Source organism: Epinephelus fuscoguttatus, linkage group LG10 (assembly GCF_011397635.1).
Source record: "Epinephelus fuscoguttatus linkage group LG10, E.fuscoguttatus.final_Chr_v1".
Classification (NCBI taxonomy): domain Eukaryota; kingdom Metazoa; phylum Chordata; class Actinopteri; order Perciformes; family Serranidae; genus Epinephelus; species Epinephelus fuscoguttatus.
The window spans coordinates 38,706,389-38,731,281 of record NC_064761.1 but is presented as its reverse complement, the minus strand read 5'-3'; the positions used below and the strand labels follow the sequence as shown (position 1 = coordinate 38,731,281).

Sequence of the window (24,893 nt, the reverse complement as noted above, 5' to 3'; positions counted from 1 at the left end):
GATGATAGCGCACGAACGCACCATTCTGGTAAACTGTTTAATTAGTAATCACATTCAATCACATTTCCATGGAAACTAAGAAATGATAAATGCACAAATAATTTGGGTAAGGCAAATCTATTTGATTAAAAAAACAGTTTAACTTCTTTGCGGTGGTTACTTACAGTTTAAAAAGCAACCACAAATTTAACTTTTATGTTACAGAAGAGAGCTGTAAGAATTATATACAGAGCTGATTATTATGAACCAACATATTATTTATAAACCCAGTTGCTCTCACATTAAGAGATTCGGAGGACTTCAAAACTGCTAAATGAATGCATGAAGTCAAAAATAAGATCCTTCCTGATTGTGTTTGAATGATTTGAGGAATTCACATCTTTCCAAAACAAAGGCGAGAAGAAATGCAAAGCAAAGACGTGTAACTGTCAAAGGAGTTAATTTGTTGAATAGTTTTGAAAAGGAAATTAAAAATAGTAGCATTAAAAGACAAAAAAACTTAAATATAAGATGATTAACAAAAATAAAACTGAGCTATTAACTCTAGTGTGTATATGATTTTTTGATGTACATTATTAACATGTTTTCATTTTCAGTAAATCTGTTACTGTACAAAATAATAAATGCAACAAGAGCAGGTTTTCAAAGCTAAGGCTTCTGCTTCTAAAGTAATTACTTAGAGTTTATTTATTATTTTGTATAAGGTTAAAATGACAGAAATAAACTCAACTGAACTAAGACAAAACAAATACATACTAGCATTTTTAAATGCGTTATTTGTCTGTTGTCTGTGCCTGACTGGTGTCATTTTTGTAAACATAATCTCCCATCTTCCCACAGCCCAACTTCAACACCAACTTTGAGGACCGAAATGCATTCGTCACTGGCATCGCCAGATACATTGAGCAGGCCACCGTCCACTCCAGCATGGTACGGCACCTCAGGAGTCACTTCTCCTTTCATCTCACTAATGACTTGTCGGGAAAAACAAACTCACCAGAATGGGGTCAGGGGCTTGTTGTGAACAGGATCTGGCAAGGGACTCTGCATTGACAGCAGAGCATTTGGTGTTGTGTAGCAGGCAGCTTCTAGGATCCAGGCCCAGAAACAAATGGCTGGAGGACAAACTGATTCTTTGGTCTATCTCATAACGGGAATAATAGGGCTTTGTGTCTAATTAGTGAGGGATAATCGCTCGGGGTCTGAATCAAACAGCACTTTGTACGGAGGCAGGACTGGTCTGAAAGCACTAATGCACTTCACTGCACCGGGATCAAATGACACAGAAAAGAAGAAATGATGCATGAATGTCGTAATCCTAATGTTCTGTATATTCTATTGTTTCATGTCTTGACTTAGTTTGCAAAATGAGCTATCGTTGAGACTGATTGGTTTTGTTGTTGAATTAGAATGAGATGCTGGAGGAGGGGCAGGAGTACGCCGTCATGCTCTACACCTGGAGGAGCTGCTCACGTGCCATACCACAGGTAATCAATCACTGCGTCTCTGGTAACACTGTGTTTCTGTGACTTTTTCACCCAACAATTGTTTCCTACTTATTGATTGTCTTTTTCTCTCTCAGGTGAAATGCAACGAACAGCCCAACAGAGTGGAGATCTATGAGAAGACAGTGGAGGTGCTGGAGCCGGAAGTCACCAAGCTGATGAATTTCATGTACTTCCAGGTAATGTACACTCTACAGTCAGCATGGACTCTCATTGAGCTGCTTGCCAAGGCACATAAAACTAATTAGTTTTCGTTTTCTGTCTTCCAGCGCACAGCAATCGACCGTTTCTGTGGAGAAGTCCGTCGTCTCTGTCACACCGAGCGCAGGAAAGACTTTGTCTCCGAGGCATACCTGCTGACCCTGGGGAAGTTCATCAACATGTTCGCCGTGCTGGATGAGCTGAAGAACATGAAGTGCAGCGTCAAGAACGACCACTCTGCCTACAAACGGTAATTAGGAGCACTGACACACTCACACACGTTCACCACAGCAGACACTAGATGGCAGCATCACTCAGCGTCCATGACACCAATTCTCTGTGTTCTTCCATACCTCACAGCTTGAACAGGATGTAGATGGAAGATTCTTAGCCTTAGTAATGTCAAGAAAAATATTGATACAGGGCTCAGACAGGTCCTTAAAATCCTTGGAAGTTTGTGAATGAGGAAAAAATCAAGACATTGAAAGTTTTTGAAAACAGACATAAATAGACATAGGTCTTTTAAAGTGTTTGAGTTTACATATTTTGTGCAACACTAGAAATTGAAATTCTTTTTTTATTTCAGTAAATGTGCTTCATTCTGCTGTCTGCATGTGTGTCTCCACAGTTGTTTAATTGACCACATTTACATGCACAAAATATTCCGTTTTTTGCACTTATTTCGGAAAAAAAGATATTCCTGCTATCCTGTTTACATGACTAATGAAAATGAATATTTAAAAAGTATTCCCACATACATGTAGCCTTGAATATGCCGGGTAACATGCCCTAACATGTTGTTTATCAAATCGAAATATGGAAGTTGCTTGTGCCTTTTTGCGTTTTTGCATTAAAATAGGATTTATTTTCACCGTTGACCTTGCAAGCACAGCCTCCCTCTTTCATTCTTTCAACCCCTTTTTGAAAAGGTTGGTGTTGTGATATTTGCACATATCCAAAAACCTGCTGATATCCAAGTTTTTCATAATTTTTAAAAGTAGAGGTGTTTCTTCTTCTGACCAGAAATTTGTGAAGGCTTTTTGGAGGGCGTGCATCTCTACAGCATGGCCAAGCAAGCAGCTGGCAAGTTGGTTTGTGTACAGCCTATCCATGACAATGCACAGAGCTGACCATAAACAGACAAGAGGCTGTGTGTGGCAAACTGCTGTAAAAACCCCACTGAGACACTTATTCTGAATGTGCTGTATACAAAGAATCCTCCTAAAACCTGAAAAATATCGGCATATCTCACACGTCTTAATCAGAAAATACCACATTTGGGAAAAGGCCTAATTAAGAATATCCACAGGGAATATGCTGTTGACGTGACGTGCATCAAATTTAGAACAGTAGTGAAATATTAGTGTGCATGTTAACATGATCAATGTTTCACCTGGCTCGAGAAAGTGCAAGGGTCATTATAGTGGTCATGGTCATTGATTAAAGTAAATGCATGTTATGTCCTCGGGAATTGGGCCTGGAAAGTCCTTGATAAGTCATTGAATTTGATGTCTAAGAAGGTGTGGAAACCCTGTTGATAGTACAACATGAAAAACGTTAATATTTATTGATTTTCCTCTATTATAATTCTTTGTCTTCATGATAACTTGCCTTAAGTTCATGAACTGCCCCCCCCATGATTTGTGGGATGTAAACAGGAAGTATAATGCCATGTATTCATTGAGTTAGCTGTGGGCTACAACTTGAACCCTGTTATTAAAGCCTATATTTGTTGACATTTTGACTAATTGGCACCATTAACAGTGTGCAGAAAATGCTATTAGCAGTACCTGTTTGCAGTGTAGGCATGGATGTACTGACAGGTATCACTGGACTGCATTGTTTGTGAAGGAAACTTAAAAACATAGTGGTTCTGCAGGTGTAAGCAGCGTCATCTTTGCTATTTTATTTTAAGATTTATGAATGTTAATTGCATTGGGCATTAGAGATTTCACTGGCAATTCACACTGAATCTAAAAATATGTGCATCATGTCTATGTGTTGGAGTTATGACTCTGAGAAAGACTCTAAATATTGACGCAAACTGTGTCTCACTTCTCTCCCTCTGCGCTCCCTTTCAATTCTCGCCTGCCCCCACAGGAAGATGCTCCTCACAGCTTGAAAACCTCTGTGTTAGACTGACAGAAGAAAGATGCTGAATGTCTGCTTTGTGTGAATGTTTTCAATTAAAGCTAATTTTGTTTTTTGCCCTCGTCCAGAGCTGCCCAGTTTCTTAGAAAAATGTCTGAGCCTTCATCCATCCAGGAGTCTCAGAACTTATCCATGTTCCTGGCAAACCACAACAAAATCACTCAGGTTGGTCTGATTTATTTGCATCACACTGTTCATTCAGTGATGTTTCATTTCAGCTGTGTTGCTGCTGTTTTCTTAAGCTTATTGTAGGGTTCCCATAGAGGTGTGGAACTTATGCAGTAATATACAGCATGTAATAAACCCGCTGTTTGCAGTTTTGTCAGGAATAACGCTGAAGCTACAAATTGATTGATCAGAATTTATATCCTGATTTAAAGGTGAATGGAAATGCACTCTTAAAAGGAATAAAGCGTGAAGAGTGAATTTACTGGCCAATAATTTCATATCCGATCTATTCTGTTCTGTGTTCCAGTCTTTGCAGCAGCAGCTGGAGGTGATTAATGGATATGAGGAGCTGCTGGCGGACATCGTCAACCTGTGTGTTGATTACTACGAGAACAAGATGTACCTCACCCCCAACGAGAAACACATGCTGCTCAAAGTAAGTGAAGCACTGCACCTGCAAGCACGGACAGGTCGATGATTGCTTCTGTGCTGTTTCTCATCTCTCAAGCAATTTACTGAAGCATTGTTGACAGTGTTGGACATCCTGTATATATAACCACTGTTTCATTTCTTAGGTAATGGGGTTTGGTTTGTACCTCATGGATGGAAACAGCAGCAACATCTACAAACTAGATGCCAAGAAGAGAATTAACCTGACCAAGATCGACAAGTTTTTCAAGGTACAGACTCATACATATATGTCAAATATAGATAGATATATATCTTAACAATTTTCCAACCCGAGTGAACCAAAGCAAACAAAAAGAAACAAGCTATCATGATGCATGAAGCAATACAGAAGAAGTCAACCGGACTGAAAAAGAAGGGAACAAGGAGAAAAAGAGAGGAAAGAATATTCAGCTCCACACCATATATCTCGCTAATGTATTCCCTGCACATATACACTATAATTTCTGTAATTTCCAGGTAATGGGGGTCTTTGATTATAACTACTTCATATTTTATAGGTGGTGTTAGTAACCCCAGGCTGTAGCGAATGTTTGGTGGCCATGAATTGATAAGTGGCTCTATAAAACTATCATGTGTCCTCTTGGAGAACTTTGAAAATCAGATTAATTTGGCAGATATGGCAGAAGCAGCTGGATTTTGGACACAATTGTACCCCTGTCCTCTGCCACTGTAACTGGTCTGCAGTCCACTGCAATCCATCTTGCAAGGGAGTTAGTTAGTTACAGGTAGACTTAACTCAGTTTTTGTTTGAACACCTGGTCAACTGTGGCTAGACAAAGCTGACTGCTAGCGCTAGCATTAGAGGCTGAGCTAGCTCGGACCTCCAGGTTTGCTGCTAAGTGCTGTGTATTGAGGTGATATTTCAGGCTTGCAGTACTCCGATGGTAGGATTCCGTACTGCAGCAATTGCAGAGAACGGTGCTCCTATCAACCGTTACATCTGGGCGTTTTTTAAATGTAAATGCCTCATCTCGTCTGCCTCCATCATGTGACAAAGCCACTGTGGCCTTAAATGGCACACTAGGTCAATGGGCACCAAGGAATTTTTTTTTTTTTGTGATTAACCGAAATGAACCTGTTATTGTAATAGCCCTACATTTAAGACAGTAGATTCCCTCTACACGCAAAATTGCCAAGAAAACTCACCAGCAAGCGCCATTTATTTCCCAGTTCTGCTCCACTTCATCTCCACCACAAGACAAAGCAGTCATGTTTAATGTTACAATAAACATGTAGGCAAAATTGTCCCTTAACCTAAGGAAGTGATGCCATGTGTTCATATGTTTTTTACTCAGTTTTGTTTTTTGTAAATTTGGTGTTAAATTCTATTCTTAGTGGCATTAGAACGGTCTTAAAAAATCTTGAATCTAGGCTGAAGGAGCCGTGTGTGAACTACCAGTAATACCTTTTTAAGGAAATGTATGTATAGCCAGCAGTTGGCAAATCAGGCTTCAACACATCAGTCAGTCTTTTAAGAATTACCATTTTTCCACAATGTGTTATTCACACCCTTCTTCCCTTCAATGTGACAGTCATTCTGCTCTGGGCTCACACTCTCAAATATGGTATTCAAAATGCAAATCTCTGTGTTCTTGTTGTTCACAGCAACTGCAGGTGGTCCCTCTGTTTGGTGACATGCAGATTGAGTTGTCCCGGTACATCAAGACCAGCGCTCACTTTGAAGAGAACAAATCCAGGTGAGAGGAAGACACACTTTGTATGAGCAGGATGCGTCTCTGAGTGCAGGATCATTTTCTGTTGTTGAGGTGGTGTATGCAGCGTTATGATCTGGATCACATCCTCATTACAAAAAAAAAATTATTTCCGTTGCTATTAAATATTTACTTTCAAGGTGATTGAACATTTTTGTTTTCTTCCTATCAGTGGTGAATGTCTTTCTTGACAAGAACACATCTCCGTCTTCCTCACTCTGCTCCTCTGCTCTCTCTTACCCTCTAGATGGACTTGCACGTCTATATCCAGCAGCCCTCAGTACAACATATGTGAGCAGATGATTCAGATCCGCGAGGATCACATGCGCTTCATCTCGGAGCTGGCTCGTTACAGCAACAGTGAGGTTAGTGTTGAAACCCATGGGGCTTAAAGTGAGACACTTGACACTCATTGTCGAGGTGTTAGATTGTCTCTGAGGAGAGCAGACGCTGATACTGCTGAAAGGTGGATCAGGACATTACATGCAAGTGTTCACCTGTCCTTCAGATATGAGCCCATTTAAAAACACAAAGATGAAGTACGTCCACAATCTGGCTGCTTTGACAAACAATCTCTTGTACAAGTAGGCTTCAAGAGCTCCTTCTTATGTGAGGGCTGTTTGAACTGATGATGTAACAAGCTTTTCAGCAGATGTCTTGCCCCAGTGGATTTCAGGGGTCACAACTCAGTGCGGTTGAGATGGAAACGCAGCTGACTGAGTGTGTATCAGAAGTGCTGAAGTACTGAGGACAGAAATGTTGGGGGGAATGGGAAAGTCATTTTAATGATCACGTCCTCTTTGGTGCAATTTTCTCTGCAGGTTTTTAACTCAGTATTTTATCAAGTCACAAAGTTATTCAGTTCGCCACTTTTTACAAGTGCTAGGTGGCGTACGGCCTTATAACCACAAAATGATGCAGTATACACTGCCTGCCAAATTATTATGCAAGTTGCATTTTTGTGAATATTTTAAAAACCATGTTAACAGTCATTTTCAAATTTGTTAAGAAGTCAGATAATGAATGTATTTCCTCAAATGTGTGGTTAATATTATGCTTATCAAAGTACTGTAGGCTGTATTTTTAATTCAGTTCAGTATTCAGTTTATTATTATGACAAAGAAAGGCATCAAATTCTCAAATTCAAGAAGAATAAAACCAGCAAAAAAAAAAAAAATTAAATGGTTATTCGATTATACAAATAGTTGCCAATTAATTAGTCGATCAATGGACTAATCGTTGCAGCTGGATTCTCCTCTCACTAACCTGTACTGTGAGTGAGTCAGGATTTTATGCAGTGTTTATTTGTGTCTCTGTAGGTGGTAACTGGATCAGGACGTCAGGAAGCCCAAAAGACTGATTCTGAATACAGGAAGCTGTTTGACTTGGCCCTGCAGGGCATGCAGCTGCTCTCCCAGTGGAGCGCTCACGTCATGGAAGTGGTGAGGAAGCACAAATCATACAGAAAGAAAACATGAAATTAGTAATAACAGACTGTATTAATGGCTTTTTATTTCTTGAGTAAATTCTTCGATACTGCAAAGAGCTACAGAAGTCTTTATTGTCCATTTTTCCCTGAATGATTTAAGGCTGGTTTCCTGGGTTGATCACATCTTCTAAACACTTTGTGACTTTCCCCACAGTACTCCTGGAAACTGGTTCATCCCACCGACAAGTACTCCAACAAGGAATGCCCTGACAACGCTGAGGAGTACGAGAGAGCCACCAGATACAACTACACAAGCGAGGAGAAGTTTGCCCTCGTGGAGGTCAGTTACGCCTTCCATTGCACACATACAGAAATTTTATGACATAGTCTTGGTGCTGGTTTAACGTTGTGCTTTTGGCAGGTGATGGCAATGATAAAGGGACTTCAGGTGTTGATGGGACGCATGGAGAGTGTGTTCAATCACGCCATCCGTCACACCATCTACTCAGCTCTGCAGGACTTTGCTCAAGTCACTCTGCGCGACCCGCTGCGACAGGCCATCAAGAAGAAGAAAAACGTCATACAGAGGTATGCATCACATCACAGTCAGTTACTCAAGTACTCAAATTTACATCTCAGCTGCAGATTGTCACACAGCACCTACACATATATTATTGTGTAGACTGACAGTCTTTGAGTATGCAAGACATTTAGTTAAAGAAGTTTTTATTAATCAAAAAGCCATCAAAACACTTTTGATAGCTCCACAACACAACCTAACAGTGATTGATTGTATGACCCACTGATGAAGCCCTTGCATTTGCAGTATCACAAACTGCGTGTCAGAGGTGACATTATCAGAGAAAAAGATCACAAGCTACACAGACTTGTTTGTCAACTTGATTTGACTTGTTTGTTATCACCCAGCAATGGTTGAATCTCCAGAGAGGGTAGGTGGAGCTAAAGCAACATACTTGCTCTTCAACTCACTTGTTACTATAACCCATCAAAGAAAAGAGTGATGTTGTCACACAGGCAACACTTATTGGAGCTCTGGAGAGGGAGATCCAAAAACACACCTGCAATTACAGCTTATCGCCATAGGTGCCGCCATAGGAAAACAAAATGGAGAATGTCAAGACTGGACCTTAAAAGCTGCTACACTTTTAATAACAACGGGTCAAATAAAGATGTGTAATGTGAAGGGTATCGCTTGTAGTGATGAACCTACAGATAAACTCTATGAGCCCATTTTTTTTTTGATTTTGCGACCCTCAACGTTACAGTTCAGTCTCACAGCTCTCGTGGCTTAGATTTCGGCTGCAGGGGGCATCTGTTGTCAGTGAAGAAGCTGTGCAAAACTCATACTGTATCGTAGCACCAGACTGCGGACAGATGTAGTTTGCCACTAGCTGGTAACAACGGGAAAAACTTAGCAACCAAAGAGACAGGTATATTCCCTAGGGGCTGGTGGAGAGCAAAACCGCGCTAAATGAAAACTAAATTGAAAATATTCAACCTACATTCGAGAGACGGACTGAAACTAAAGGTTATGGATATAACCCCGGTTCTCTGATTAGCATCAGTTTATTAGAAATGCTTTAATGTTTGCTTAAGGTATCCCTTCCAGGCCATCACCTTGAATGTATGAAATCTGATCTTAAAAATGTTACTTTTTATAACTGTATTTTTATATGAAGTGTGTTAATTTTGGGTGTGATGGTGAATCTGTTTTCCTGCAGATATCCCTGAATGCTCCGGTAAACTCCTGTGCAGCTGCTCCCTCAGTAATCTCTGTAGTGTATAAAAAGTGAATCCTACCAAGTTAACGTCCTCCGTCAAATCTGTCACAAGCAACAGTGTTTTCTGTATACTTCATCACATTCATAATTCACAATGGAATATGTTTGTAACAGCTGCAGTGTGTGTGTCACTGTTTGCATTCATGCACAGAAAACTCATTACATTCTATGACTTGTCCTCTCACTGCAGCGTCCTCCAGGCCATCCGGAAGACAGTGTGTGACTGGGAGACCGGCAGGGAGCCATACAACGACCCTGCTCTCCGTGGAGAAAAAGATCCGAAGGGTGGCTTTGATATCAAGGTTCCTCGCCGTGCAGTGGGGCCCTCCAGTACACAGGTCTCACCTCTGCGCCTCTGCTGAAACACCCACACCTCTCGTTAACCTTTCCTCTCGTTATCCTTTCCCACACCTCCAAGGTCTTGCACACTGTGACCCAGGCTGCTGCAAGTCCACATTAATCAGGCTTATGAGGCTCACAGTGCCCCTGCAGCACTTCAGATTCAAGCTCAGGTCATGTCAACGTTGAATCATCCCTGGATGAGATCATATGAGCTCAGGTCTCAGGCACAAGGCAGCCTGTTCTGTGTTGTTCTCTCCTCAGTTCTTCACTTCATTTCTGATCAGTTATTAATAAGCCTGTCTTCTCAGAGAGCACTTGTGTGACTCTATTTAAATCTATCTAATCATCTGTAAAAGCATGTTTTATCACACACATTATCATTTTGTAGTCACATCCCTTATGTTGCATAAACCACACAGATTTATCAGCTTACAGCTCAGTTCCAAGAACTAATCTGTTTTCCAGGTGCACGACTACAAAGCTGAGCTAAACAGTCACCTTCTGTATTTATCTGCCTCGAATCAACAGATTTAAAACTCCAGTGTTTTGAATAGTTAGTGGTAGAGATCGTGAAAACGGCTCTCAAAGAGTGATGCCCACTGAGATGAACTCAAATTGCTTTTCAGAGATAATCGAAGGGAGAATGCACTGCAGCCTACTGCTGAAGCATGTCTGCTATAGTGGAAAGACCAGAATAATACAAGGAAAATAAACATCCTCTGTTAATTTCCTTTTTAAAGAGAGACTGTTTTGTGACACGTTGGAAGCAACACAAAGAGTGGAGCTTTTATACAAGCTATTTACACCCATAATGAGATTTGTGATGTTCTCAGGCACTGAGCTGACACTAATAAGCTTTTTATGTTGCAAATAATTATCTACTAAGGCTTTTGGCTCTGCTCTGTTTCTCCCTATGCAGCTCTACATGGTGAGGACCATGCTGGAGTCTCTCATTGCTGACAAGAGTGGCTCTAAGAAGACTCTGCGCAGCAGTCTGGAAGGCCCCACCATCCTGGACATTGAGAAGTTTCACCGCGAGTCCTTCTTTTACACCCATCTGCTGAACTTCAGTGGTGAGAAAAAGAACCAGTTTGACTCTCGTAGCTCTTGAGAGCCCTTCACATGCCATATAACTGCTGTTAGATGGAGGGTTTCTAGTAAAACAATCCTATTCCTCTATGCAGAGACCTTGCAGCAGTGTTGTGACCTTTCCCAGCTCTGGTTCAGGGAGTTCTTCCTGGAGCTCACAATGGGCCGCAGGATCCAGTTCCCCATCGAGATGTCAATGCCCTGGATCCTCACCGACCACATCCTGGAGACAAAGGAAGCGTCCATGATGGAGTAAGGATGACATACAGTATCTCTTTGTTTGGGGGACTGTGGGGGAGCATTTATTTTTTCAGTACTCCGCTGCTTTTACACAACCCTAACAAATGTTACAGCGTTTTAGACACTTTAGCCATGTTTTTCAGTTGTTCATCTCACATGTGTCTGAAGAACGAATACAGCTGTTTACACAGGCCACATAACACCTCTTCCTTACTGGACACAATGCATGAGTGAACATTTGACTGATTCAGTTTTTCTCAGTGAAGACGTCCTAACCTGCTTCAGCGAAAAGGCTGAGCAACATGTCGCTTAAATGAAAACCGCTCGCCCTGGCTCTATTTTGGTGACGTTTTATGCACTTACTCCACCTCCAACCTATTTTCATTGGTCAAAATCAATGCAGATGTTCTTGACCAGTCAGCAGGCAACATGGATGAAGAGAGACACATTTATGATGTCGTGAAGCAGCACATCTTATATGATCAGAATCACAAAAATTAATCATTCTAGCTAAGAAAATGATTACAACTTAGGAAAATTACGTTGGCTATGAATAAATTACTCAGACGCTCATTTGCAGAGGGAGAAATCATAACAGTGTGAAAAACAAAAAAAATCCCCTCTTAAATATATCCTCCTAAATATATGTGTTTTTTGTGCTTCATCTGCCACTTTCCACTGCATTGTAATGCACGGCAACTCAAGTTGCTCTTTTTTGGTTCTTAATTGGCAAACGTTTTGGAGTACCCTGGTAACTTTTTAGCACCACCTCAAGCTGAGATGATACTAGAAGGTGGAGTTAAAACAATGCAGACCAATAATTGGTCAGAGAGAATCCTAACTTGCACAAACCCAATAGCCAAGTTGCCATCAATGTTTTTATTCATTTGACGCAGGTTTAAAAATGCTCATGTCCACAACCACTGATTGTTCCCTTGATGGAATAAACAATTTCTCTATAGAACTATTTGATGGTAAGATGTCACACGGTTTCTTCGTCTTTTCTTATCCACATTTTCTGCTTTAAATTTTTAGATAAGACAGAGTTCTGGCTGCGTGCCGTTATTTGTGGTGTGAGTGGACAAATGTATTCAGAAACTTTGGTGGTCATTTCCTTTAATCTTACATTTTCAAAAAGGACCCTGGGTAAAATCCTAAAAAAATGGGATTAACTCTGAATGTTTTCATGTCTGTTTTAAATCTTTGCTGCAGGATTATGTTGATACCAGACAGGTTTTTACATAAGCCATTAAGCACATCAACTGGATCATAAGTGCTGTAGTTCTTCAACTGTTGAAAAAAACCCATATAATGTTTTAATACTGACAGCAATCTTTTCATGGAACACAAATACATTTCTGTCCAAATCCAAGTTAAATTTGATACGATTAATTCGTAAAACCTCAATTTAAGTTTCACATTACCGACTGAGCATGCTGAGACTGAATGACTCATCTGGATTGAATTAATCTGGTTTGACAGATATGATGGTTGTTTTACTTTCTGTACTTCGGAATAAAAAAAAATTCTTTCTTCCCCTGCAGGTATGTGCTGTATCCCCTGGATCTGTACAACGACAGTGCACACTACGCCCTGACCAAATTCAAGAAGCAGTTTCTCTATGATGAGATTGAGGCTGAGGTAATATAATATTTGGCGTATGTACCGGTCGTGATGTGATAAAGATGTAACAACACAGACTGTCACATTTTCATAATATGTATGCTTGTGCTGTCACAAACCAATTCTATGCATCTGTTTTCAACATATATTCTCAGTTGCGTGTCTGTTGTATTGTAACAATAAGCTCTGTCAGTGTGTATACACAGTACATGCAGGTAGAATTAAACAAAGAGTTGACAAGGCCTTTCAAGGCAGTTGTCAACAGAAAAAAGGACAGCCTACATATTTGCATTGTTCATGTCAACAAATAGAATCAGCAACAGTAAATTAGCGTTGAAAGTTTAGGAACATGCTGTAAGTTGATATCTGTTTTCTGTTGTGTTATCCGAACCAATGAAAATGGCTATTTTTCTTACTAAATCATCACTGAAACACCACGTTGAATTCATCCGATTCCCTAGTAATCATCAAATATCATGCTAAATGAATTAAAGAAAAGAGAAAGTGGCAGATAGTTTCTTCCCTGTTGAGATTGTTGTCACAAACTGAAACCTGTATTCTCAAACATACCAGAATCAGAAATGTTTTATTACCAAGTAGTGTTGCATTTACAGGGAATTTGACTTGGTGATTCAGAGCATAACATTATTACGTTAATTTGAACCTCTTTTGTTATTCCAGGTGAACCTGTGCTTTGATCAGTTTGTCTACAAGCTGGCTGATCAGATATTTGCCTACTACAAGATACTAGCAGGAAGGTAGGTGAAATATCCGTACATTTCATACTGTTCCATTAGGAAGGATGGGGTGGGTTTACTTATGTACTTATACCCCAAAATGTACTTGTGCCCCATAAAACGACCCCATAGGCCATTTGTACAAGCTGGTTATTACGACTCATAATCACGTTTATTGTTAGATGGCGCTCTCTAGCGGCTGTAGTAAATATGATAGGAGCAAAGGAGGAAGTCAGGTAACTCAGTGTAAAGATTGAAGTGTAAAGGTTGGGCAGGGAGGAAGTCAGGGTGGATGGATTGGTCACACTAACACAGGACTTTGCCTAGGAGACATCTGTTTGTCTCCAGTGTGACACCAAAAGTCAGCAATGAGTTACTTTAATTTACGCATGTAAGTTTACTCATGTCAAGTATGAACATATTGAGAATAGACCTATTATGCTCATTTTTGGGTTTGTATTCAGCCTCTGTCTGAGATGCTCTGAGTTAGCCCTCCTCCGAAAAAGCAGACTCTGCTCTGATTGATCGGCATTTCAGGGTCTTAAGTATCTCGGTGTGTCGCATAATTTTTTTCCCAAGTGTGTTCTGCCTAGTGCCACTCTACTGTGCTGTGACTGGCAAGTACTTGTCACGTCAGCGCATTAAGGGTTAGCACTAGCCAATCACCTCTGCAACGTCATTGCAGCTAGGGAACAGTTGTAATGGAGGATACTGGTGCTTTCTACTGTGAGAAATCAGCTAAAGCTCCTAAATGAAAATCTGTTCAGCAGGAATATGATCTGAAATCAGGTAGAAATTAACAACATGTCAGTTAAGAGTTCTCGAGTTAATCTGATGGGGATGTGGGTCGAGGTTGCGAACCATGGTTATGATGCGCTTCATTTCACAAGATACTGTTATAAAACATGGAATCACACTTTTATGGACACTCTTTAATGCTTCCTCTGTTTTTGAATCCTTCAGTCTTCTGCTTGACAAACGTTTGAGAACTGACTGCAAGAACCAAGGGGCCAACATTCCCTGGCCGGCCTCCAACCGCTACGAGACACTGCTGAAGCAACGCCACGTCCAGGTATGTGCTGTGCCAGTGGTGCATTTTGTTCGCTCTGTGCCGCTGCCTTTGATGTTTTGACGCCATGTTGTGTCTGACTAACTGTTCGATAATCTCAGCTTCTAGGCCGCTCCATTGATCTGAACAGGCTCATCACTCAGAGGGTTTCCGCTGCCCTTCACAAGTCTCTAGAGCTGGCCATCAATCGCTTTGAGAGTGAGGACCTCACCTCCATCATGGTTTGTTCATGTTAATCTTTTTTGGATGAATAACACCCTTGCTATCAGTGTCTACCTTGTGCATCGGTGTACAGTTGTGGACTATTTTTCTGTCTGCTTAAAGGAACTGGAAGGTCTTCTGGAGATCAACCGCATGACACACAAGCTCCTCAGTAAGTACTTGACTCTGGACAGCTTTGACGCCATGTTCCGCGAGGCCAACCACAACGTGTCAGCTCCCTACGGCCGGATAACACTGCACGTCTTCTGGGAGCTCAATTACGACTTCTTGCCCAACTACTGCTACAACGGCTCCACCAACAGGTACGTTAGTTTGGGGTTGCTGCCAATACTTTGCTTGTCCTTCCTGGAGTTAGAGCACACTGGTGGTTTGATACTTAGCTAATTAGCTCTGACATTTTTAAAGAGATATAATACAAAACCTGAATTCCTGCCAGCATGATTAATGGCCATTTGTTAGTTACATTAACCAATCAATTAAGGGTAACTCTGGCCTACACAGGTACTGTGACCCTTTACCTACTTAATACAAGCATTCAGTGCCAGCATCAACTTGTAAATCAGCTGCTCAGCCTCAGACAAACATTTCAAAAAGAAATGCTGTTCATATGGAACCAAATCCCTGATGTTTGTACTATAGAGGATCCCAGCCAGAGGGGAAACTTTCCAATCTGTGGATGAAGAGGAGGCATTCTCAGTGGGGTTAAAATAATCCGTAGCAGCCATGTAGTCTGCGAACTTGCTTGGCCGCTGTATAAGCCACAAATGTTTAATGTTCAGTGTTTGGTTTGTACGTCTTTTATTTCTGCTGTTTGCTTACTTGTGTCTTTGATGACAATTCACACAACACTGCTGCGAAATCATCTACAGCAGCACTGAGGGAGGCAACCTGTACAAGTGTGTGTGTAAACCTTCTGTCATTGCGTACTGCAGGGAGTGGCAGTGATATTACTGCTGTGTGCAGCCTGATGTTTTTGATGGTAGAGACACATGTCTGATTAATCTATGTGTGTGTGTTCAGGTTTGTGCGCACCGTCCTGCCCTTCTCTCAGGAGTTCCAGAGGGACAAGCCGCCCAATGCTCAGCCCCAGTACCTGTACGGGTCAAAGGTCAGTGCACTTTTTTATTATCATCACTTTATTTTATTGAAGTCCATGAGTGGAAGATATTTTTATTGATTTCTGGCTGACTTCTCTTGAGTCCACATGTTGAAGCCAAACATTCATCAGTAAATATATCTGTAGAGTACAAGTAGGAAAGCATCATTATGGTAGAAGATATGTGACAAGTATTTAAACATGTGCAGGGTAAATGGGGACAAAATGTAAAAGTGAACACTGATCAAAATGTCTTTCATGAGCTTCTTATTTACAAGAGAAACATTCAGTGTAGACAGGATAAAATGTAAAACATGTATCACTAAAAACTTTGAAGTGGCGCATCAAGATTTCAGTTTAAACTGTCTCTGTGAAAACAATTTATATCTCCCAAACACATATAGGATTTCACAGAGCCCAGGAGACGTCATGGAGAAAAATATTGTGCTTTCAATTTAAGTTAAGATGAGAAATCTTATGTGCATAAATCAGATGTCATAAAGCAAGACACAGTCTGACTCACAGGATGTAGACTGTGCGTATAGGCCTGCTATTGGCTGCCTATTTCACACCAAATTCTCCTTCTCTTTCAATGATTATGATTGGTTTGAAGCAGTGGTTCCCAGCTGGTGGGTCACAGGTCCTTCCTTAACGGACCACAAGTGACTCATGAACATGTCAAGTTTGTAAAAACACACTTTATTTTTAAGTGCGGTTGAATTTCCAGCACAGAGCTTTTATTTTGAAGCACTGTTTCTTGCTGTAGAGTGAGAGGCTAGTGGGTGGCTACTTGACAGAAACAGCAAACGAGCTCTATGACATGGCCAAATGCAAGTGTGACGTTGAGTGTATTAAACTGTGTGGACTTTGAACTAATGACTACGAAGAAACCTGGACCCTATGGCTGGACCAGTTGGGAACTGCTGGTTTAAAGAACATACAAACAACCCAGAGCATTTTTCTCCCTTATCGCAGAATTTTGATGGGTTCAGCCCGGCATTTTAAGGACAAAGTGTGGAGATACTGTAAGTCTGGCAATGTGAGACTGAGTAAAACATGATGCCGAGTCAGACGTCCAGTCCTGTTGGAGATGTTCTTATCAGAGCGTACAGTTGAATATCAAAACACATTAAAACTGTCACAGAATCGGAGTTCAGTGCTTGTTGACGTGCAGAAGAGACGGAGACAGAAAGCTGTGTACAGCCTGCGCTCTTACTCTATTGACCTATAAGCTATTTTAAGCACAGTGATGCGTCAGTGTCTGTTGCTGACGGTCAGGCACAATTCCATCGTATATTTTTTTTGGTAAATATGCGCAACCTTGCCTCCTGCACATGAGGCTCTCCCGTTCATTAATTAACACCAGGGTGCAGCCAACAGCTGAGGCTTCTGAGGGCCTAAAATATTTTGCCCCACTCCCTGATTCCAAATAGTAAAACTTATTATGATTTAGAAGTGATGATGATGTTGCCTTGTTAGTTGTCAGACTCAAACTGGTATTATGCACAATGAATTAATACATGTAAATGGAGCTCTCAGTGTTTTGGTTGCAGTTTGGCTGACTGTGGAGGAACAGATGATAAAGTGTGTGTGAGCGTAATAAAAATGTTTCAAGAGCAGGAATTCAGTAATCCGTGCACGCGAATTAGTAATTCGAGAGCACAGATTAGTTTATTTTTCTCCATGACACTCCCCCTGGCTCTGTAGATTTTTATCTGTGGATAAAAACCCCCTCAGGGGCAGTTCAGGCCAAGCAAAACAATGCTATGATGACCTCAATCCAGTTGATTCATGCTGGCTCGGTGCCAGACAGCTTAGCGAATGTCCTCAGCTCGTGGTCCTGGGTAATTATGTGGCCAGCACTCTGCGTCGAGAGAAGGGAGGGTTGCATGATGCTGCCGCGTTTGCCGCTGTCCTCGCTGGTGCGTCTGGGAGCGTAGAGGCGTCCGGATCCGGACATATCTTGACGGGATGAGTTGGTCATGACATGGCAGCTGTCTGCGGCCTGACCGGGGAGGGAGCAGATGGTGTGGAGACATCCCCACAACAGGACGCCAGCGATGACCAGGAGCAAGATGCAGCAGGTCAGCCAGACGCCCATGGCGAGCTCCCAACCAGCCCTGTCATGACCTTCGCTGCTGTCACTCGGAGTGCTGAACACCTGGCACTGGTCCCGCACCGGATTGGCCGCCTGACACGTCACACACAGGAAGTAGGCGGTCTGGGGGAGGAGGTTTGCCAGGTGCGTGCTGGTCTGACTGACGGGGATGCGTTCCTCGTGCATGAAGCTCTTGCGCTTGTAGCCCATGAGCAGGCTGTTCCAGTTTGGGTCGTACATGACGCTGTAGAAGGTGTCCAGGCAGCTGGGGGACGACGGCCAGCTCACTCTGGCTGAGGTGGCAGAGATATTATAGACCGCAACCCCCATGATGCAAGGCTGTTGGTCTGCTTGGAGAGCCAAGTTGATATGAGTGAAGTATTTCCTCAGATATCAGAGTCTGGAAAAGACAAATAACAATAACACAAAGTAAGATACTGACAGGAGAATTTCAGACTCATTTTTTCTCAGCAGTGTCTCATTTTTGTGCCTCGCAGCTCAGAGCTTATTTACTGAGCCTCCATCACTGAACAAGTAGTCATTACATCAGCATGTAAACAGCAGGTTTGTTGTTGTTGTGTTGATTGTTTGGTGTGATTGCAGATTGTTTTGATGACAGTTGAGCCGAATCCCGACTCACCTGTGTCTATAATAGAAACACAAAGGTGATAAAAGATGTAATTGCATTATGCTCGCATTTTCTCAGTGCCTGCTCTCCTTAGATACAGTTTACTACAGACCATTGCAGTTAACAACAAATCGTGAGGCTATGGCTGAGCAGTATATCTATATCATATTGATGTCGTGATATTGTGAACAATAACGGAAGCTATTGTCTTCACTCTGACATGCTTTGCTAGTAGGTCTTTGCTAGACCTACTCTTGCTATCTGTCCCCAGCGTTAGTCTTGAAACAGGGAAAGGGCCTCTGAGTTCGCTGCTCCTGTGGTTTGGAAGTTGTCTCAGAGAGCTGGTCTCTTGAAGTGTTTTTAAGAATAGATTTGAAGGAGTTGGAGGAAGGTGCATCAGGTGGTAGATGCTCTGACGGAGCTTGTGTGCCCCTGTGTGATCCAGGATATGATGACCTCAGTTTTATTTTTGTTGTGCTCATACTGTGATCTGAAACTGGGTTTAATGTGCTGCTGCCTGTCTTTTCAAGCTTACTGAGGCGTTTCAAGTTTAAAAAAGAAAAGCATAAAATTGTTTAATGGCCACCTACTCATTGTAAAAAGCATAATAAAGCGAGAGAATAATATCAGAGGATAATAAGCATTGTATGAGGGATTATCTGGAACAAAGTGCAGGTGGTGGGGTGGGGGTGAGCACAGATGTTGAGCAAATGACATAATGCAGAATGATTTGTGAAGCGGCTCATCTGTGCTGTTGAGTCACCTGCAACAGGACAGGTGACGATCTGACAACCTTGAGCAGTTAAAAACTAGCTGGTCAGGCCTGAACAGGACGACCAGTGGCTTTAGCTTTGTGTTAACTGTCATATTTATTGAAACTCATAGAATACTTTTCTAAAGTTTGTTTTTTTACCCTTTCTTTGTCATTTGTGGACAGTGACAATTGAAGTTGTTAAACAATTTGTATGTTGTTCTTGAATTTGCTGCGCTAATTGTCTTAAAACCAATGAACAATTAGTTAAAAAAATGTGTAAAATTAAAAATAAAAGCTTGTTCTGGACTTAAAACAGACGTCAGGTGGTAAGAGAAGACTTTCAAGTGTTAAAATTTTATTTTCTCATCTTATTTTTTTATTTGAAATAGTTAATAATTAATTAAAGTGTTCACTTTGCATCTTTCCAAATGAACTGACGCTGAGAGGTTTTGGTGCTCTCTTTGTGTTTAAACAGAATTTCTAATTGCAATCCAACATTTTATAACTAATTATCGACACCATTTTCAGTACCACGGGGAAAATTGACATTGGTGGCATGAAATTTAGATTTTTTATCAAAAGATTAATACAACAAGGCTATAAATTTCCTCTTTGTGGTTAGTGGCAGAGAACAACAGAATGACGGTAGTCAAAATTAATAATTAAAGCGAGAAGGTGCGGCTGCTATCAGTGTATCGACCCTGTGGAAAGTTAATATTGACACCATTTTAAAAAATTCAGAATCATTGTGTATTAATAAATCAATATTTTTTAGGAACAAGGCACAGTTGTGTTGTTTCTGCTCAATACTCTGTATTTTTACATTTCTAAATAAGCCATCATATTAAATCTTAAAGCAGTAATATTTCAGACACAGATAATCTCACAAGAATAGTTGGTTTTAAATCAGTGTTAGAATATTTTTATGTCATATAATTCAAGTCAAGCCAGCAAGCTTACATCTGGCTTTTTTTTATCACCAGTCACTGCTGAGATACTTTTATTTATCCACTAATAAGATTTAGGAAATGCACCTTTCACATATTTTCCTGCTGCATCAGCTGCAACAAAACATGATTATCTTTATGGTAATAAGCCATGTTAGGAGAATAATTAGTGGTCATCTATTTAAAGCTCGACTTACCAGAAAAACACAGTGAGCACGTGTTGACCATACCAATCTGTGGTGCCTCAGGTGTTGGTTCGGGTAGACCGTCCTGTGGTCCTGCTATTCAGTCATCTTAGATCTGTTCCACTGTCACTGTATCAAGAGCTCTGATGTTGGGTGCTGCCGTGTCGCTTTTCAATCTCAGGAGTGGACCAGAGATCGGTGTGTCCTTGTCTCCGCTGCTGCCACATTAAGTGGGAGTGCTGCTGGATTAGAGCAGCAGCAGCTTCAACTCTCTGCCGACAGACGGGGGAGAGAGCGAGTCTCATGCAGTGGATTTTAGAGAAGAGTGTGTAGATCCAAATGGGTCATTATATGTAATAAAAATCTTTTTAAATGGTAGTTAATTTAGCCTCTCTGATTTTTTTTGTCCCTACTTTTTTATCCTGCTAGTTCACCTACAGATATCATTGTTTTTGCTTTATCATTATGAAGCAAATGTTGAGAGCACTATGTAATAGCTGTAGAGTTATGACACCATCTGTATTTAGATTGGTTTACTATAAGCCTCTCTTTCACCGTGCAGTTCTGTCTGCCACGGAGTACGATCTCCCAGGAAAGTGAAGGCTCGATTTACGACACAAAGACGTGCATCGAACGTTGCACACCCAAAAGAGGGAGAGGAGAGCTGTTTTGTTTTCCTCTATAGCTATCCCCAATTGTCAGAGAGTATCAGTGTAAGTTCTTCGCAGTCTTTATCCCTAGTAGTGGAAATGGCGGACACTGGAACAACAAAAGACCTGCAGAAACTGTGGTAGATTGACTAGCACTTTGGTCCATATTCCAGTATCTGGTCAGGTACCCCTTGGGTGATTCCCAGATGGTGTTTTGTCTTAATTTTATGCTCAGGTTCGGGTCTGGGCGAAAAAAGGAACATACAGGTCGAATCACAGACGTTGGATGAAAAATTTATTAAAATTAAGTTACAATTATCATGAATTTAATTAAGTGTTTTCACGTTTTAATCCTGTGACTGCTGACTTTGTGTGTCGACTCTGCCTTCTGCACCATTTTGAATATGGGAGCTGCTTTAATCAGGTGTGTTACTAAAGGGCAAGTTGACTATGTGCTGGTCAGTATCATGAATAAGTAAAAAAAAATATTTGTTTAAATTTTATTTCCAAAATTAACTTTGTTTTAAAATAAACTAGTTTCAAATGTATGGAATGTTTTTACCAGCCCATAGTTATTAAAGGACTTGCTGTTTCGGGTCGAGGCAAGGATTGAACGTGGCAGAACGGGTGCCGTATTGCACGTTACGGATCTGGTTCGGGACTGAGTTTTGAAAATCAGACTTGTTCAGGACTCCGCTTTGGTCATTTTTCTGGTATTTTGAAAATCTAACGACAGGGTGTGGAGAGGATCTGAAATGTTCAGTTGGTCGATCCATCTGTGGAACCATTTGTTCTGCAGCAAAGTCTCTCACCAGCTGCTGGCCAGATTGTCGTTGAATTTACTGGATATTCATGGTCCCCAGAGGATAATTCCTAATGTTGCGAGTGATCCCCTGACACTGGTGTTCCCATTGAGCAAATACTGTCACTCGTACACAATAAAATATCAAAATTTAAGAGGCAGATTGATGTGAAGTTTATCTTTTGAATCTGGAATGCTCCATGAGCTTCCTGCTGCTGCCCTCAGGCTGAAATCACAACTTTGCACACAAGATATCTCATCACGTACCAGGCAGGATGCCAGGAAATTCAAAGATTTATTGTTGTGACAGCTCAGTACAGCATCGCACTGAGAAGTGTATTTGTAATTTGGGATGATGCGCCTATTTTTATTGATGATCTCATGTCAAATACTGTATTTAGCCACACTACTGTTGTGACTCCATGGATGGTCATGTGGGTTGGTTGGTTCACCATTTCCAGATGGAAATATCTCAGAAAGTATAGGATAGGTTGCCATTAAATTTTGTATATTCCTGGTCCACAGAGGATGAATTCTAATGACTTTGGTGATCCCGGACTTTTTCATGTAGCGCCCCCATTCAGTCAGAAATTTAATTTATTGAGTGTAATATCTCAACCTGCATTATGGGTGACGAAAGCATACAATGTTTATCGTAGTGATAGAATAAGTGTTTGACTTCTCATCACCACCCGTCTGTCCTCTGATCGCAGACCTTGAATCTGGCGTACAGCAGCATATTTGGTAGCTACAGGAACTTTTTGGGTCCCCCGCACATCAAGGTCATGTGCAGACTGCTGGGCTACCAGGGCATCGCTGTGGTGATGGAGGAACTGCTGAAGGTGGTCAAAAGCCTGGTGAGTAGGACAGTGAGTAGTGAAGGTGTGTGTGTGTGTGTGTGTGTGTGTGTGTGTGTGTGTGTGTGTGTGTGTGTGTGTGTCTGTCTCTGCTTCCAGAAGAGAGGTTGATTGTAAGGCAGGTTTAAAGAGGTTGCTTTCCTTGTTAGTTATGAATGAGACTGATGTCATCATCGTCATATACTAAATAAACAATGGATCTGTTTGTTTGTGTGTGTGTGTTGGTTCTTCATGGTTTCCTCTTTAAGGAATACTTCATCCTCCAAATGTATCAGTTCATCACCCCGTGTTACGCTGAACAACTTGGTTTTTCTCACTTGCCTCCACGGTGAACGAAGAATCCAAGAACTGAGAAAATTCTCTATGAACTGAAGACGTAGGGGTCTGTTTAACAATCACATTACAAATTCTTACACAACTCATGCAGTATTGTCCAAGTACCATTTATCCAGCCATTTGCTCAGTGCTTCCCAAACAGATAGTCCTTTGTGATGGGGACCTGGCTTCAAAGCCAGACTCCATTAACAAAATCAGCAATGCTACCTCACTAAACACAGAAGCTGCTGGTCCACCGCTGCTTTAATTAGTGGTTTGTTTGTGTTATTGTGTGACTTAAGTTTACCTAAATTAATGGTTTAAAACACCAAAATCACACAAGAACACGAACAAACAAACAAACTGGTCGAGACCAGCAGCTCCTGTGTTGAGCGAGGTAAAATTACTGTTTTTGTCAATGGAGTCTGGTTTTGAAGAGAGCATGGGAAGGTTTCGCCTTCTGTTTAGTTCCAGGTTGGAAAGGATAAATGAGACTTGCATTATACTGCAAGAGTTGTGTGGGAGTTTGTCAACGAATGTTTTTATCAGCTGTTATTAAACACGGACCCTGATGACTTCCATTCATCAAGAATTTTCTTTGTTTCTGGATTCTTCGTTCGCCAGAGGCTGGTGAGAAAACCAAAGTTTTCTTCAAGAATTCACTGTTAAACAGGATGAGTAATTGATACATAACTAATCACTCAGGGGTGAAGTATTCCTTTAACTGAATATTTGAACTGTATATGCTGCCATTTAATGCTCTCCTTTTGTTTTATAGCTTCAGGGCACCATAATGCAGTATGTGAAGACCCTGATGGAGGTGATGCCCAAGATCTGCCGACTTCCCCGCCACGAGTACGGTTCCCCAGGTAAGAGGCCATGTAGTCTGCTAACTGGAAGATTGATCAGTGTACCAACAATCAGTTAAAGTCATGAAAGCGTGCATAAAAAAGACTCTAGGTTCATTGCTATGATCATAATTTTATCTGATTTCGTTTCTACGTCTGTTAAATGCACTTAAATGACGAACATGAAAAAACCTTGCGTAGTCATGCCATTTTCAAATCCCACAGACATTTTTTATTTCAAACCACAGTCTGAAACTGAAAGGAACTGGTCACCAAAATGTCCCTGTGGGTCAGTCTGGAGGTCGCACTCCTCATAAAAGAACCAGGCTGTGCCAACAATAAGCTAATTTCAAGTAACTGAAGCTTTCAAATGCGAGAGACCAGTCACACTGTTATTGAAACAAACTTTTTGAAAGCCAGTAACATAGCATCAAACCTCTATGAAGTGATAGAACATGGAGGGCTGGTAAACTGTGTGACAGATATGAAATAAGGTGGGAGATGAGATATTTAGACTGTGTTGTTTTGTTTCAGGTATCCTGGAGTTCTTTCACCATCAGCTAAAGGACATTGTTGAGTACGCTGAGCTCAAGACCGTGTGTTTCCAGAACCTGAGGGAAGTGGGCAACGCCATCCTGTTCTGTCTGCTGAGCGAGCAGAGTCTGGTACAGATCTCAAGTTATAACTAGATCTCCATTTTTGATGCAAATGTGATGCGTGGAGTTGATTTCTTGTTCATTTCTCACTGATAGTCTTGCGGTGAGTCACTGCACTGACATCACATCCATGTTCCAATCACTGAGCAAGTTGTGCGTCAGTCTTCTCATATAACCTTGGATAGATTTATTTACAGGATTGCATTTATCTGGAGAATATCACCTTCTGTGAATGCAGTTCAAATGTCTTTCATACCTTTTTTATGTCGGTGTTTTGACTTTGATTGCGTCTTTCT

The 24,893-nt window shown here is 41.2% G+C and overlaps 2 protein-coding genes across 2 annotated transcripts in view; one reads left to right on the top strand and one right to left on the bottom strand.

Annotated features, from left to right (window-relative positions):
* Window positions 1-24,893, top strand: part of cyfip1 (cytoplasmic FMR1 interacting protein 1) — a 41,295-nt gene that overhangs the window by 12,333 nt on the left and 4,069 nt on the right. Inside the window, exons 3-26 of the mRNA XM_049587192.1 lie at window positions 841-930; window positions 1,410-1,487; window positions 1,583-1,684; window positions 1,775-1,956; window positions 3,926-4,022; window positions 4,333-4,461; window positions 4,601-4,705; window positions 6,102-6,193; window positions 6,456-6,573; window positions 7,528-7,650; window positions 7,852-7,977; window positions 8,059-8,225; window positions 9,630-9,777; window positions 10,701-10,854; window positions 10,966-11,122; window positions 12,655-12,751; window positions 13,415-13,491; window positions 14,434-14,542; window positions 14,641-14,760; window positions 14,864-15,063; window positions 15,782-15,869; window positions 22,635-22,778; window positions 23,872-23,962; window positions 24,476-24,606. Coding sequence (XP_049443149.1) covers window positions 841-930; window positions 1,410-1,487; window positions 1,583-1,684; window positions 1,775-1,956; window positions 3,926-4,022; window positions 4,333-4,461; window positions 4,601-4,705; window positions 6,102-6,193; window positions 6,456-6,573; window positions 7,528-7,650; window positions 7,852-7,977; window positions 8,059-8,225; window positions 9,630-9,777; window positions 10,701-10,854; window positions 10,966-11,122; window positions 12,655-12,751; window positions 13,415-13,491; window positions 14,434-14,542; window positions 14,641-14,760; window positions 14,864-15,063; window positions 15,782-15,869; window positions 22,635-22,778; window positions 23,872-23,962; window positions 24,476-24,606 — 2,925 coding nt within the window. The remainder of the gene's footprint in view (window positions 1-840; window positions 931-1,409; window positions 1,488-1,582; window positions 1,685-1,774; window positions 1,957-3,925; window positions 4,023-4,332; window positions 4,462-4,600; window positions 4,706-6,101; window positions 6,194-6,455; window positions 6,574-7,527; window positions 7,651-7,851; window positions 7,978-8,058; window positions 8,226-9,629; window positions 9,778-10,700; window positions 10,855-10,965; window positions 11,123-12,654; window positions 12,752-13,414; window positions 13,492-14,433; window positions 14,543-14,640; window positions 14,761-14,863; window positions 15,064-15,781; window positions 15,870-22,634; window positions 22,779-23,871; window positions 23,963-24,475; window positions 24,607-24,893) is intronic.
* LOC125895409 (fibronectin type III domain-containing protein 9) lies at window positions 15,902-22,619 on the bottom strand. Its single transcript, XM_049587196.1, has 2 exons — window positions 20,482-22,619; window positions 15,902-18,355 (listed from the first exon to the last, which is right to left on the bottom strand). Exon 2 carries the CDS (start codon window positions 18,283-18,285, stop codon window positions 17,647-17,649), a length of 639 nt encoding a protein of 212 aa, XP_049443153.1. The 5' UTR covers window positions 18,286-18,355; window positions 20,482-22,619; the 3' UTR covers window positions 15,902-17,646.

Coding starts and splice junctions, on each gene's coding strand:
- LOC125895409 (XM_049587196.1), bottom strand. CDS start 18,285: ATGGGGGTTGCGGTCTATAATATCTCTGCCACCTCAGCCAGAGTGAGC.